The 14,305-nt window shown below is 39.9% G+C and overlaps 2 protein-coding genes across 2 annotated transcripts; both read right to left on the bottom strand.

Annotated features, from left to right (window-relative positions):
• Positions 1-569: 569 nt before the first annotated feature.
• LOC116292909 (uncharacterized) lies at positions 570-4,786 on the bottom strand. The gene is made up of 4 exons (XM_031700256.2): positions 4,453-4,786; positions 2,511-3,128; positions 1,991-2,113; positions 570-1,585 (listed from the first exon to the last, which is right to left on the bottom strand). Exons 1-4 carry the CDS (start codon positions 4,532-4,534, stop codon positions 1,335-1,337), a joined length of 1,074 nt encoding a protein of 357 aa, XP_031556116.2. The 5' UTR covers positions 4,535-4,786; the 3' UTR covers positions 570-1,334.
• Positions 4,787-4,988: 202 nt separating this feature from the next.
• On the bottom strand, positions 4,989-13,228 carry LOC116291965 (uncharacterized). Its single transcript, XM_089024682.1, has 13 exons — positions 13,074-13,228; positions 11,970-12,026; positions 10,934-10,981; positions 10,395-10,694; positions 10,033-10,089; positions 9,279-9,684; positions 8,664-9,061; positions 8,360-8,488; positions 7,489-7,890; positions 7,204-7,365; positions 6,555-6,743; positions 5,898-6,257; positions 4,989-5,750 (listed from the first exon to the last, which is right to left on the bottom strand). The coding sequence occupies exons 1-13, from the start codon at positions 13,138-13,140 to the stop codon at positions 5,359-5,361; spliced, it is 2,967 nt and encodes a 988-aa protein (XP_088880808.1). The 5' UTR covers positions 13,141-13,228; the 3' UTR covers positions 4,989-5,358.
• Between the last annotated feature and the right edge of the window lie 1,077 nt (positions 13,229-14,305).

A 14,305-nucleotide genomic window follows, 5' to 3' on the forward strand; every position in this document is an offset into this window, starting at 1 on the left:
TGAATGATTCTTCCATTTTGTTCCATCGTCTTTCAGTTCCTAATTCTAGTGTTTCTCAAGGACTTCAATTTGAGAGCGACTTCTCTGCCATGTATTCTTTGAATTTAAGTTGGTTCGTTGAGCAATTCTCCTAATTTTCACAGTTTTCAAGTAGTTTCAGTTTTTATGGATTTTTAATTGATTGATTATAAAATTAGGACCATACCTCCAGACATCGAGTGCTGAACCTTCGTATGGCAGCGCGAAGCCTTTACGGCTACGCCGGAGATTTCGACCCCGACACCGCTATCGGAGGACTTACAGACTGATCAGGAAGCTCAGCCGAAGCCTAAGGGACAGGTGAGTCGGCCCCTAAACCATAGATGATTAACCCCTTGCTATGACCAGCATACCCGGTTTATCAATTCTGCCACTGATACTTTTGTACGCATCATCACTCCTTCCCATGTGAGACGCGTTTTGCAAAACCAGGCGTGACGTATATTATTTACTGCACAAAATCAAAAAATATTTTTAAGGTATTTGAAATAATATATATTTGGAGTAACTTAGCAAGGAACTCTTTAGAAGCCTGTTCAGTCAACCTTTATTTCAACATTTCATTAACCACCATTTCTATTCATTCATAAATTACTCTTAAGATTACGAACCTTTTTCACTTTTAACTCTTAAATCTATAACCAATTCTCTAAAAAACTAGATTCAGAACCAATATCCGTGAAACTTTACTGAGTTATATAACTAGTACTAGTTCTTGTACTTGTACGGATGACACAATAGAAAATAGAAGACATTGCACTATTTTCCCCCTATTTAGAGCAAATTGAATTTTAGTGCCTTTTCTTTTGCGCTCTGAAATTAAGAAATCAGTAATTGGATATTTAATAAGGTTGGTTTTCACTAGCGAAGGAATTGGAGTCGGAAGCACTTTATGACAAAGTGAAAACCAGTAAAGAGAGTCATAATCCGACTCGGAAGCGCGTCGGAAGCACGTCGGAATCGAAAGGATCTGAAAGAGTTTCTTTTGCTTGGCTTGTGCTTAGACTAATGACGAGCGGTTCTCACTTCCAGAAGGATGATCTAAGAAAGATGTTAGCCAATCAGAATCGAAACAAATCGCAAGTTGTTACTTTTTCTTCTCATAAAATCATAGCATTTAAGGCCACCAAATGAAAAAATAGCGTTGTTAATAAGCGCAGTGACAAGTGTTAACGAGTTTTATATTTTTATAGTCAATGGTGCGCACGCTTTATTTTTTTCGTTTCTACGTCACGCGCATGCGCAAGTGAAACCAATACAGCCGTGGCCGTTGTCATCATTATTATACCTCAACGCTACGGAATTCCATTACCACAGTAGCGTAGGTACTTAAATTCATTTTGCTGTAGTTTGTAAACAAAATACCCCTCACATCGACGAACTAAGATGTCTACTTTAAAGAAGCAACATTCGTCCTTCCAGTGGAAGCATACTGTTCGATGAACGCTGTGGTTTGTGGCGTCGTTTGGGTGTCCACCGAGCAGCCAACCAGGGGCATGTGTGCCGCAATGGAATATGGGTACACAGCTGTTTGGCATCATGGTTCCTGGGAAGATTATTTCAAAGGATTTTAGGGAAAAAATAAATAAAAAAACAAAGGAATTCCTTAGAATTTGATGACTCACACATATCTTTGTATATATTTTGCTCGTTTGCTCGTTTGCTCGTTTGCTCGTTTGCTCGTTTGCTCGTTTGCTCGTTTGCTCGTTTGCTCGTTTGCTCGTTTGCTCGTTTGCTCGTTTGCTCGTTTGCTCGTTTGCTCGTTTGCTCGTTTGCTCGTTTGCTCGTTTGCTCGTTTGCTCGTTTGCTCGTTTGCTCGTTTGCTCTACAACCTTGCTTTACAACCTTGCTTTACATTCTTGGCTCTAGCTTACATCATATTTACAAGTACAAAAATCAACCCCTCGAGAAACTTAAAATTGAAAATAAAGTTAATTTGACTTCTACATACCAGCTTCGCCCATGAATCTATACCAGCCTGTAGGAAGCTCATAATCGCCGGTAGCATAGAACGGATTGTAATAGCCTGCAGATCTGTTCTTACCGGTCAGCGGACTGTACTCATGGCACTCATCTTTTAATAACGAAATCAAATCACAAAATTAGAAACGAAAATTCGAGAGCTGGAAGCTCTTTGGTTACATAAGCGACCGTACTACCAATCTACATTTGTAGTCATTTGAGGATCATAAATTGTTGTTTACTTAGGAAATTTAGGACAACCCAGAAAAAATCGCTCGAATCAAAGGAGAGATCTAACAACTCTTTGACATGTGATGATATTGAGTCCAGGAATCAAACCTGAGACCCCAGAGGTAAGAAGCAAGTTGAATACAGCTTTATTACCCTTGATTGTGTACGACGTCAAGTTCATACGCGCACGCAGCCTCAAGTAATTAAACAAACGATGCATTCATAGTACATTGTGCAATTTGTTTTATATTGACCTCAAAACCATTTTTTATAATCACCTGAAATGCGATGTGACTTGAAAGCTGATGGAAACATTGGTAACGTTGTTGGACGCGTACTCGGTAACGATCTGTTAGTATTTGGAGATGGAAATGGAGGTGGTTCTGTCGACTGTGCACTCGGTGTGGTCGTTAATGCAGGCGGTTCTGTCGTTGGTTCTGTTGGCGCTTCTGTCGGTGCTTCTGTCGATTGCGCACTTTGTATGGGTTTCAATGGAGGCGGTAGAGCCGTTTCCCGAGGTGTGTGACTCCCACAGTACCGAAAAGGACAAGGAACTCCAAACAGCAGATACACAAAAAAATCACCACAATTTCGAACCAAGACCTTCATAGAACCATAGCAACAGCTTTCGTCGCTTTGAAAGCACACTGTTCGTCCAACTACTCCTTCATATAACTCAGGGTGCGTACCATTCAGCCATCCTGGATATAGCGCACTGCAGTGGTGATGTGAGACACACTGTGTCACCATGTGGGATCCAGCAGATTTGGTAAATCGATACCATCCTGGAGCTAACTCAGCGTCGCACTTATCGATCGCGTCGTTGGTGTAGTCGACCGACCGGTCGGGTGAAGATAGTTCTTTGTATTCGGTGCATTCATTGACAAGTGCCAACTCTGTGAGAGGAAAAAATATTTGTATCTGAAGATTAATCTTCCTTAACTTATTAAACAATCACAGCAAAATAGAACGGTTTTTCGTGAGCGGGAAATATGATTTACAGCACGTACAGGGTACGCCATGCCGTAAAATTAAAATGGCCTCTCATAAGAATGGTTATCGTATGAGTGGCAAACTTGCGGTGCTGACTTACAGCCCGTACACGGTACGACATGCTTTAACATTGAAATAACTCCCCATTGTCTCGCAGTATTTCATCCAACCAAAAAGCGTCACGTAGTTACGACTACGGTAAGATCTAGATACGAATCTGCCGTATCGTTTCCCACTCATAGGAATACCGCTCTATGAAGTAAATTTATAATAATAATTAACTTAAAGCTAAACGAGTAAGATATGGTTTTTGACATTGTTTTCAAATCGGAAAGGTCGTTCCAGTTGGTGAACATTCCCGCCAAAACTAAGCAAAATTCAAGTGAAATTTAGATAAACACTCGCAAAGAAGTAACTGGTTCATATCTTAATATTGATTTTTCGCGTAAGAGATATACTAAAGCCTCTATTTTGAGATAAAACATCTTCGCTTCAAGGAGCTACGTTTGCTTTGCGTTTTCGATACATTTTCCCGCCAAAACTCAGATTAATCAAATGTGCGCTCAAATGCAAATTAGCTAGAAAATTAACAATAATGATATTATTTCCATCTTGAACGTGAAAAAAACAAAAGAGACTCAACTAATTTCTGTAAATTCATAAAAGTATGGGATAACGAAAGCTCTGAGGAAACTTTTTTATGGAAATTCTCCTCAGTTTCCGGCTGTAATTTCGTAACTTATTTTTCTAATAAAATGTGTATAAAGTTTCCGGTAGGCGGTCACGCTAACACTTTTTTGCCGGAAAAAAAAAGCTCCATGCAGTGCCATTGTTTGAATATAATATTTTATATTTATGTTTAGGAATCCACTCATGACAGTCCAAAAATCCTAAAATTATTCTTCATTGTGTGTGTATTTTCAACATATTCTTGAGCTACTAAGCCGCGGCGCGAGAAACCCACGAGTTGTACTAATAATAGTTAATCAAGCGCTGAAAACCAAAAAAAAAAAAAAAAGATTTCAAGAAGAAGCAAAAGCTCTTTCTAAGGCTTAGAACGTAGCGGAATATCAAATTATTATTTTTTGTAGCAATCATTTTAAGTGATTACCACAAAAAATAAAAGTATTTACAATAACATTGTAAATCTAATTTTAAACTGAAAACTAAGCTTTATATAACCTGCATTAAACAAACAAAAACAAATCAAAGAAGTAGTTATCTCACCTTCAAGATTTACTGAAGGCATTCCTTTTACTACTCCAGCTAGGAGTAAAACTACTGCATAAGTGAACACGGCTCCAGCCATTTTGTCAGCCCTCGCTCTTCGCCGTCTTCTACGAATAAGCGCGAAACTCGAACTGTATTAATAAATACCTGTCTAGGAATGACCGCCATTTTTGATTCATAATTTCACGCTTGTGTAGCGAAGCGATAAACAATGAGAATTATTAACTATACGATATAAAGCAGAGTTGTTTCAAGGACATCAAGCGCGTTAATCCATTTTTAATTGTAGCTAATTGTTTTCCCCCATATTTTGAGCAAAACAATTCAGGGAAAAAATTGTCGATTTATCATGTATTGTCGACATTGATCATTGATTTCGTGTAAACTAGATTTACTACTGCAGAAAAATGAAAACAAACTGATCAAGCCGAAAACTTTGGGCTTCGACAATCAGTTGTATGCAAAGAAACTATATCGGAAAAACGTCAGGGGGAATGTTGAAGCAAAAACTTGTAACAAAAAATACACTAGCGTTTTAAAAATCGTTTTAGCATGTTTGAAAATGCAAACTTGTACGTTCTTTTATTTCTACATCTACTTGATTTATTCAATGAGAAAACTTAGCAATTTATAGTAGAGTGCAAACAATATAACCGTGAAACTTTGGTAATACTAAATAGCACAATTTCATGCAAATTCCATTGTTTTCTATTGTTTAACTAGCACTATTTTGTACTATTTACTAATTAGTATTTCACGGATTAATCGTTTGCACTCTAATTCTTTAATTTTGGCATAATGATATTAAAAAATTTAGTATAAGAGTATATAATTGTTTTAAAATTATCAAAAAATCTACATAAATAAATCGCCATAAATCTACATTAATTACGAATCAAGACTTCACCACTGTTCGATGTGTTTATACGCATGCGCATTTGGAGGCGCGTATATATGGTCACGTGGTGTGATCCTTGAATAAGAGCATTTGAAAGGAAACGTTAGAGGCGGAGGTCGGAACACCCTTTTGAAAGATTCTGGTAAAAACTGGCTGTAAACTTTGTTTGTAAATGTTAATGAGTCGCCATCTCGTCTGCGTACAGTGCCACAGGCGTCCAGCGGTGTGCTGAATGTGACATGCGTATCGCTGACTTTAGAAGCACCACACGAAGGGTCGTTCAAGTGGAGTAGCCCTGGGTTCAGTTTTAGTGACGTCATTTTGGCGAGCTGCTTTCTGGAGATTCTGATGTGCATTGAATGCGGGAGACAGACAATGGCGAAGCCTTGTACGGGAGCTGGCAAAGAAAGGTATGGAAGGAAGGTATTATGAAAAGGTATTTATGACGGTGTGATTGATAGACTGATTGAATTACTCTCACTGGATGGATGGATGGAGGGAGGGAGGGAGGGAGGGATCGATGGATTGATGGATGGATACTTACCAGAAGAAGTGGTTACAATCGGTGGTATTGTTGTCGCGTATGGTACAGGTCGACATATAACCCCGGCATCCTCTGAGTGCTGACAGTTATTGTTACCCCAGTTCAGTCGCGTACATTCCTCTAAACTCCATTCATTTCCCTGACATTGCACATTATCCATCCAAATCCTCCCAGTTCCTTGTCCAAACGTTGCGCGGTGCGTAGCTACAATAGCCTCGGGGTATCCGAGCATACGACAAACGACATCAGCGTCTGCTTTGTCCCACAGATCATCACAGATGGTACCCCATTGACCAGCGTGGAAGACTTCAACTCGACCCTCGCGCTGGTTTCGACCGCTGACCAATCGGACAGGCAAGGCTAAGGACATTAGAAATTAAAATCAAAATAATAACTCTAATTCGGTAGTTATATCAGTATGGCTGCGTATGATCGATCAGGCCCAGAAACACGCCCGCAAACACGGAGAAGCACTCAAAGAAATTCAATATGGCGGCTTTTCCAGCAACAACTTTGTTATGACGCCTTGCTAAATGTCAAAAGTATGACGAAAAACGCCTGATTTTGAACTACAGTTTGCGGTACCAAGCAAGAACGTCCTTAATATATTTCATTGTACACAACTTACGGTAAAAAGAAATACTTCTAAATATTTACCAGGTTTTGGAGTATTTACTGGTCGGCACTTGACACCAGCATCTTCACTATGTCTACAGTTATTGGACCCCCAGCCATGATGAGCACATTGGCTGATATCGGCCTCGTGTCCCAGACAGTGTACATCATCCAGCCATATTCTTCCTCGCCCAGGACCAAAATATGCGTCACTGAACGCAGCGATGGCCTCTAATATCATTAAAAAATCAGATTTTTTAACATCATAGTAAAGAGAAAGAAAGAAAGTGAGAAGAAAAGGAATAGATGGCTTCAGTTATCTTGGCAGCAGAAGCAGATAGAGCAAATCCGAACCAGAAAAAAATGACGCCTAGTATTCTTGGAGTACAGCTATTTGACCGAAAAATCCCTTGAGATATAAATGACAGTGAAACATCTTGGTTGATCAAACGAGAGAAGCTTAATGAGTAATGCTTTGTTATCGTCAACCAAAATGACGGCTATGACGTAACGTGCACCCCAAGAATAGGAGGATACCAATGAAACAGCCGCCATGTTGGTTGAACTAACAAGAGAAGCTTAATGAGTAATGCTTTGTTATCATCAACCAACATGACGGCTATGACGTAACGTGCACTCCAAGAATAAAGTAGGATGTCTTTTATCAAGTTCTGGTTGATATATTGCGTACCTGGGAATCCAAGCATACGACACACTACAGCAGCATCTCGTAGGTCCCAGTAATCATCACAGATAGTCCCCCATTTTCCATTGTGTTGAATCTCTACGCGCCCTTCAGTGGGAGAGTCGCCATTTGCTAGACGTATTTTCGTACTAGGTGGCGATGTAACAGCTAGTAAAACGTGACAAAATAAAGAAGAATTTTATAAACGGGGACAGATAAAACGCGCTGTGCTGTATTTTGTAAAACCAGGTTTATTTTCATATATATAAAAAAAAGAAAAATATTACTTACTTTGGCGATGAGTTGTTGGTAGTATTGTAGTTGTTTCTTTTGTGGTCGTTGCGGCTGTTGTTGTTGTAGATTGTGTTTGTGTTTGTGTTGTCTTCTGTGTTGTTTTTGCTTCTGTTGTTGGTTTTTGCGTTGTCGTTGGTGGCTTCGTAGTTGGCATAGTTGTCGTTTCAGTTGTTATAGGTAGCATTGTTGTGGTTGGTTCAGTTGTGTGTTGTTCTGTAGTTGGTTCAGTTGTGTGTTGTTCTGTAGTTGGTTCAGTTGTGTGTCGTTCTGTTGTTGTTTCAGTTGTATGTTGTTCTGTCGTAGTTTGTCTTACTGTAGTTAGTTCAGTCGTAAAAAGTCCTGTAGTGCTTGGTAATACAGTTGTAGCCGTTGACACCTTGCTTGCTGTTGTTGTTACTCCTACAAACGTTATACCAGAATATACTTAGATAATAGTTCAAAAGCTAAACGGGGGGGTCGAACTGAAAGCAATGTGAAGGCGAATTTGGCAGACTTTTTTATGACCCCGGAGCACCGCTCTAACCAGTTTGAATTAGAGTGACGAAAAAAACCAGAAACGATTACGAATAGATTTCTACCTCTTTATAACTTGGGCGTAATGTTTTCCCACAGATCACGTGTCATTCCTTAGAGTATCATTTCTTTGTTAACGGTTGCACATGAGAAGACACATGAATATTGATACAACTCAAACAAAGAATCTTATTCTCAAGAAAATGACATATACGTGGTCTGAAATTGGAAAACATTACGTCCATAGTAATTTAGTGAGACTTTTCTTTATCTAGATAAAGTATGATTACTGAAGCATTCTGATTGGCCCAGGCGAAAACCAATTAAGCGTTAAATTAATTTAGTTTATTCTTACCCAGGTCACATGTTCTCTGATCTGCCAATAGTGTTACATTGTTAGGACAGCCACAGACACGTGTTCGTATTCCAGTTGTAAAGCAAAGATGGCTGCATCCGCCATTACCGAGAGAACAGCGAGATGTTACTAAAAAATGAAATACCCAGAATACTAAGATAAGACAAGGCGAAATGAGAGAAAGAAGACAAGACAAGACGAAATGAGAGAGAAAAGAGAAGAGAAGAGAAGAGAAGAGAAGAGAAGAGAAGAGAAGAGAAGAGAAGAGAAGAGAAGAGAAGAGGAGGCACCAAACGATACCTACCTCGAGGCTGTCTAGCCTTGCCTAACACAGCCATTCCCAACACCTTATCTTCAGAAACCACACCACTTCCTGGCAGTCTCTTTCCAGTAATAACGTCAACCTTTTCTATCGACCTACTTTGCCAGTCACCCCAGAATAGGGTGGAGTCGTACAGAGCAAGATCAAATGGGTGGATGTTGGGTACACTGTACAGAACACGCCTACTAGAGCCGTCATAGTTTATTGACTCTATACGATCAAGGTATGATTCACAGATGTAGAGTTTCTTGTTGGGGTAATCGATGACTAGTCCATTTGGCCAACTTATTCCTGTAGAGATGAGAACACGACGATACTGGCCGGATAGAGATGATCGTTCGAGGCGAGGTGCTGCTCCCCAGTCGGTGAAGAAGAGGATTCTGTATGAAGTGGGAATAAAAGGGAAATTCAGAAATGAAATACGTGTTAATGGTAAGAGATAAATATCAGATCTTCCCTTCTCTTCCATCCATCCATCCATCCATCCATCCCTCCCTCCTCCATCCCTCCCTCCATCCATCCATCCATCCATCCATCCATCCATCCATCCATCCATCCATCCATCCATCCATCCAATATCCAATATCTAGTTCCTACCCTTGTTCTGGTTCCACTACAATAGCTCGTGGTTTGTCTATATTCTTGTCGATGATAGTTTTCCTGGACGAGCCATCAAGCTTCGCCACTCCAATCCTCTTGTGCGCCAAATCGGTCCAGTACAATAATCTCCCAACCCACTCTACAGCTATTCCATCATAAACACCACTCTCTCCTCCAATTACAACCTCAGTAGCTCCACTAAGGAGATTCGATCTTTTGATCACATGTTCGCTCTTGTCACTCCAGTACAGGCTCTGTGTTGCCATGTCAACGTCGATGGCTCTGACGTCTTTAAGTGACGTCATTCCTTGTACTTTTCGGGAGGTTTGTAACTCGATGCCGTTGATCTGGGTGACGGTGGCGTAGATTAAACATGGTGGTTGACAGTTGAAGGATAATTGCCCTTAACAAAGGAAAGAATAAGAACAAATGAATAAGAATGAATGGATGGATGGATGGATGGATGGATGGATGGATGGATGAATAAGAATGAATGGATGGAGGGAGGGAGGGAGGGAGGGAGGGAGGGAGGGATGAATGAGGAAAAAAGAAAGAAAGCAATGCCGGGATAAAAAAAAAAAAAAGAAAGAAAAGTGAAAGGAAGAATGAATAAAAAACTAAATAAATGAAAGAGAAAACGAATTAATGGTAGGATGGATGGATATGGACACATTAAAATTAGGAACGGACGCACTCGCTCTTCGATTAGCTATAGAGGTGTGCGTAGAGCGTATTTTAAAATGTCACTTACTTTTATTTTCTGTCTCTTTAAGTTGCATGAAATCATTTCTTTGGCCACCCTTGAAAGCTATTGGCAAAACAAAAGAGAGCATCATAACCACATATTCTTGAAGTTCAGCCACGTGACCGAAAAATCCCTTGAGAAATAAATGATAATGAAACAGCCGCTATGTTGTTTGATCTAACAAGAGAAGCTAATGGGGAGTGCTTTGTTATCGTCAACCAACATGGCGGCTATGACGTAACATGCACCTCGAGAATTCTACGCTGAATTCAGTTTCCAAATTTAATCGATAACGTCTCACAATATATTTGATTTGTTATCCCTGGACCCACTCCGTTCCAAGAACATCTGGAGTCGATCTTACTTACCCATGCCTGGCCCTTGGTAGACGTCTTTGTTGCAGTATCTCTGGTCACAACAATCTATTGAGCACTGCGCAGATTCTTTAGACCCTGCTAAGCATGCTGGGAAGTGCTGGGTGGAGCATTTTTCTGTAGACACGCAACTTTTGAAGTATTCAGTAATCATTGGACCATGGGGTTTCTTGAGTGTAATAGATCCAGTGATACATCGGGTCGAGGCTTTGGGACATCCAACTAGGATTTGGTTGTGTTCGCAGTCTTCCCATGATTCTGTGCTGGCGCAGCTGTAACACTGTAGTCTTTGTGCTGTGAATCAGTGACATCGTTCATCATCATCATCATCATCATCATCAATCATCATCACCAACATCATCATCACCCTCATCACCATCGTCACCAACATCACCATCCGCTTATCATATCGACATTACTATCGTCATCGGGAATAAACATCAACTTTCTCACCACCACATCGTCTTCAGTCATTAATTATCATTCAACTGCATTTTTTACCTAGAAGGACAAACCTCAGGTCAACAACTCACCTTCACTGCTAAGCTCATGATCAGTTAAATCCATCAAACGTTCGAGTTCTACAAAACAAGATTGCCTAGAGTTAGCTATAGAAAACAGAAAACTAAAAAAGAAACCGCGGCAAGCATGGATGCATGTGAAACAACTTCTGAGCTTAACAAAGTTAGCGCACGGCAAACTCACAGATCGAATTGGAATTTAGCGTTTTGGGTTGCCCAGTACTGCGGGAGAACCCAGACAAAACCCTCGAATCAAGGTAGAGACCTTACGAACTCTACTCACATGTGATGACCAGGAATCGAACCTGAGACCCAAGAAGTGAGAGGCGATTGCACACTCGAACACCAGCTTTGATTCTCATCGAACTTATGCATTCTTAATACTTATGTATTAAGAAGGAAGACGTAAAAAGGATTTGTGTTATTACGGACAAATTTGTGTAGTTTAACTTGAAGTAGCAAAGCGTTAGACCAAGTTTAAAGGAGAATGTTCTCTGCTCTTGTAGACCTTGCTGTACACTGATTCAGAGTTCGTATCAATGAATTGCATCATACCAAATCTTTGGGGAATAAATTCTTTAATCCTACACTTTTAAATCAATGTATCCTTCGACACTTCAAACAAAAAAAATGTACTACTCAACGGAATGATTTGAGAAGGAGGAGTGGCTGTGAAACACTACAATAGAGACTTTATACCATCACATGATTGCAGCCATGACAGGACGCAGGAACAATGCATCAGGTCGAATCTGATTGACATGAGAAAGAATTCATGATCAGTTTCCCCTGGGGAAAACTGATTCTCCATTGTCGTGCCTCTTGTCATGGCTGCCATCACATGCAACCGTCGGACAACCAAGGGTGCAAGAGTATCAAGCACTAGTACCATGGCAAATAGAGGCACAAATTAAACCATATCATAATTGTCCATATTATAATGGTCTACCGTGTACATTTTCGATTATTTATTTATTTATATTTTTTTGAGGCTGTGAGGTTCGGTGGTTTGCGGTGAGCAACGCAGGCTCAAGTCTTTCTATCTTACCTCGATCCTCGTTGCTGACGTCAAGTGACGTCACATCCTTGAATGACGTCATAAAATCTGTCGATGTCAAAACGTTAAAAAATGTATTAAAATTTTTTCCCTGTTCTAAAAGCCGACTTATTTCCCTGACAAGTCTAAACGTGTTTTCGAGCCGGTTTGATAACATTTTACTTTTTTTTCTAATTCTTAAGAAAACTTTACCTAAAGGACCACACAGTTGTAATAATAGCTAAAAATAGAAATTCCGCTTTGTAAAATTCCTAAATGGTATTTTATGTCTCGTAAGCGTTTTTTCTAGGGCTAATTAAATAGTTAGTTAAGCCGTAAAAAGTCTTCTTTGTTTGTTTATTTTCATAAAGTACAGGGCTAGTAATCCATGTTGACAGATATCCTGCTTGAATCAGGAAAAAATGAGTTTCCTTTGTCGTGCCTGTGCATGAACTCGATGTGTGGTGAGTCGGTTCATGTAAGAGATGAGCAGCGTTGAGGTGAACTTAATGGTTTCAAAGCTCGGGGATTTCTAAACTACAAAATCAAATACCCTTTAAGATAGCAACGAGAAAGAGAACGCTTTAACTTAACTTGCAGGATTTTAAGCATTCTTAGCGAGTATATTATTTGAAGCGAGTATACTATTTGAAGTAGACCTGAAATTTTATCAAAACCCCGAAATAACCTCTGGGCTGATCTTAGCAAGTCGAGCATGGCTAATTCCCAACTAGGTAGGTTTTGTGGAGGAAGAAAAACCGGAAAGTTCTGGGAGAAAAACCCTCGAAGGAAAGGAGAGCCCTAACCTGAAACTCTGCCGTGACATGTGAAGCCAAGTCCATTCCAATGAAGTTGGTTTTGCGATAACACAATTCCTCAACGTATTTACGCAGAAAATTTTACTTTAGATTTTTAAATATCTAAAATCATTCCTTAACAACTTCACTAGCTCAATATCTGAATTTCTTGAGCTAAGGTTTTTTTAAAAAAACAGGAGGACTTATAAATTGAATTCAAATTTGCCTCGGTATTTCTAAAAACGGTTATAAAAAATATTTAAAATATTCCAAGTACTTGATATTTATCTATAAATCAAGGTATTTTTATTAAGCTTACCATGTTGGAGAGCTGAAGTCCTGAGGAGAAACGCCAGAGCAGAAGCTAAGAAAATCTGCAGTTTCATTTCTGAAGAGAGCTTGAGCGTCCGTGCAGAGACTGTTGCAATGAAAGTTTTCGCTTCTCAAGAAATGTTCCTCTTAAGGTAACACGAGAAGGCTAGCGTTAATGACTTGTCATCAAGGGGCTAATGATATACAACAGTTGTTTTTAATAGCTAATGGACGTAATCGATGGGAAGTAATTTGGTATTTTTAACGTACGCGTAACAGGAAAAAGTAAAAGAAAAAGTGTGATTAAAAAAAAAACTTTTCCTGTTACCTTTCCAACAAAGATTATCTAAAGAGCCAAGTATGACATTATATATGTCACAGAGGTCCCCACACCGTAAAGAAAGTTTGGCCTACCTTCCTACTGTCCTTGTCTTTTCCTTTCGGCCTTTGTGAATCACACCTAATAAAAAATGACATAGTGAAAAATTAAAATTTGGGGCTACCTTTGGTCAGAAAATAACGCTACCTTCGCCACGGAAGAGGAATGAAATTTTCAAGGGGTGGGGAGGCCGGTCTGGAGAGGGTAATGATCGTGTAGTACCAGAAAATATCCTCAGTCCCCCCAACCCCCTCCCCATGGAGGTGTGTTGGAATTTCAATGGGGTAGAGAGGGTCTGAGATTTAGAGGAGCTTAGTTGGATTTTCGAAGAGTTCGAAATTTATTTTATTTTTGCACAAAAAATTCGGGCACGCATTTTAAAATGCGATGGTTTTAACGCAAAACGAATTCTAGAAACAGTTAAAATTTTTAACGTAAAAAAAAAAGAAAAAAAAAAGAACAAGACATACCTTTGAGGACAAATGTTAAGCTTTAGGTCACCCATCCAGTTACTAACCTCCCTCAACCGGCTTGACTTCTCTTGTGCCCAAGTTTTTTCCACTCGGCCACGGTTCCATGGAATTAGCATAACAATAGCTGAGAAAACAATGCACCGAATAGACTAGACTTTTTAACATCAATTTTTCTCAGATTCCGTGCGTTGCAGAGTGCAAGGGACTAGCTGCTTATGGTCTGGGGGCCGGCTGGTCTCTCCCCTGATGCTCCGGCTAGAACATTTTCTTGCGTAATTCGTACACCCAAGGGCAGAAGGATTTAATCGCCGTCAGGTCCGAAGTCCATACGCCGCCTCAGCTCTGCGGATGTCTCGGGGGTATGGCACAGTGGAATCGATTTCTTCT

This window comes from Actinia tenebrosa, unplaced genomic scaffold (genome assembly GCF_029948245.1).
Source record: "Actinia tenebrosa isolate PJP-AT-01 unplaced genomic scaffold, QUT_ActTen_1.0 PGA_scaffold9__36_contigs__length_13948895, whole genome shotgun sequence".
Lineage (NCBI taxonomy): Eukaryota > Metazoa > Cnidaria > Anthozoa > Actiniaria > Actiniidae > Actinia > Actinia tenebrosa.

Coding starts and splice junctions, on each gene's coding strand:
- LOC116292909 (XM_031700256.2), bottom strand. CDS start 4,534: ATGGCTGGAGCCGTGTTCACTTATGCAGTAGTTTTACTCCTAGCTGGA. Junction 2,114..2,510: donor CAAGTCACATCGCATTTCAG/GTGATTATAAAA, acceptor CGTTATTAAAAG/ATGAGTGCCATGAGTACAGT. Junction 1,586..1,990: donor TAGATTCATGGGCGAAGCTG/GTATGTAGAAGT, acceptor TAATCTTCCCAG/GAACCATGATGCCAAACAGC.
- LOC116291965 (XM_089024682.1), bottom strand. CDS start 13,140: ATGAAACTGCAGATTTTCTTAGCTTCTGCTCTGGCGTTTCTCCTCAGG. Junction 9,685..10,032: donor TAAAGAGACAGAAAATAAAA/GTAAGTGACATT, acceptor TCCTTTGTTAAG/GGCAATTATCCTTCAACTGT. Junction 6,258..6,554: donor AGTAAATACTCCAAAACCTG/GTAAATATTTAG, acceptor TAATGTCCTTAG/CCTTGCCTGTCCGATTGGTC.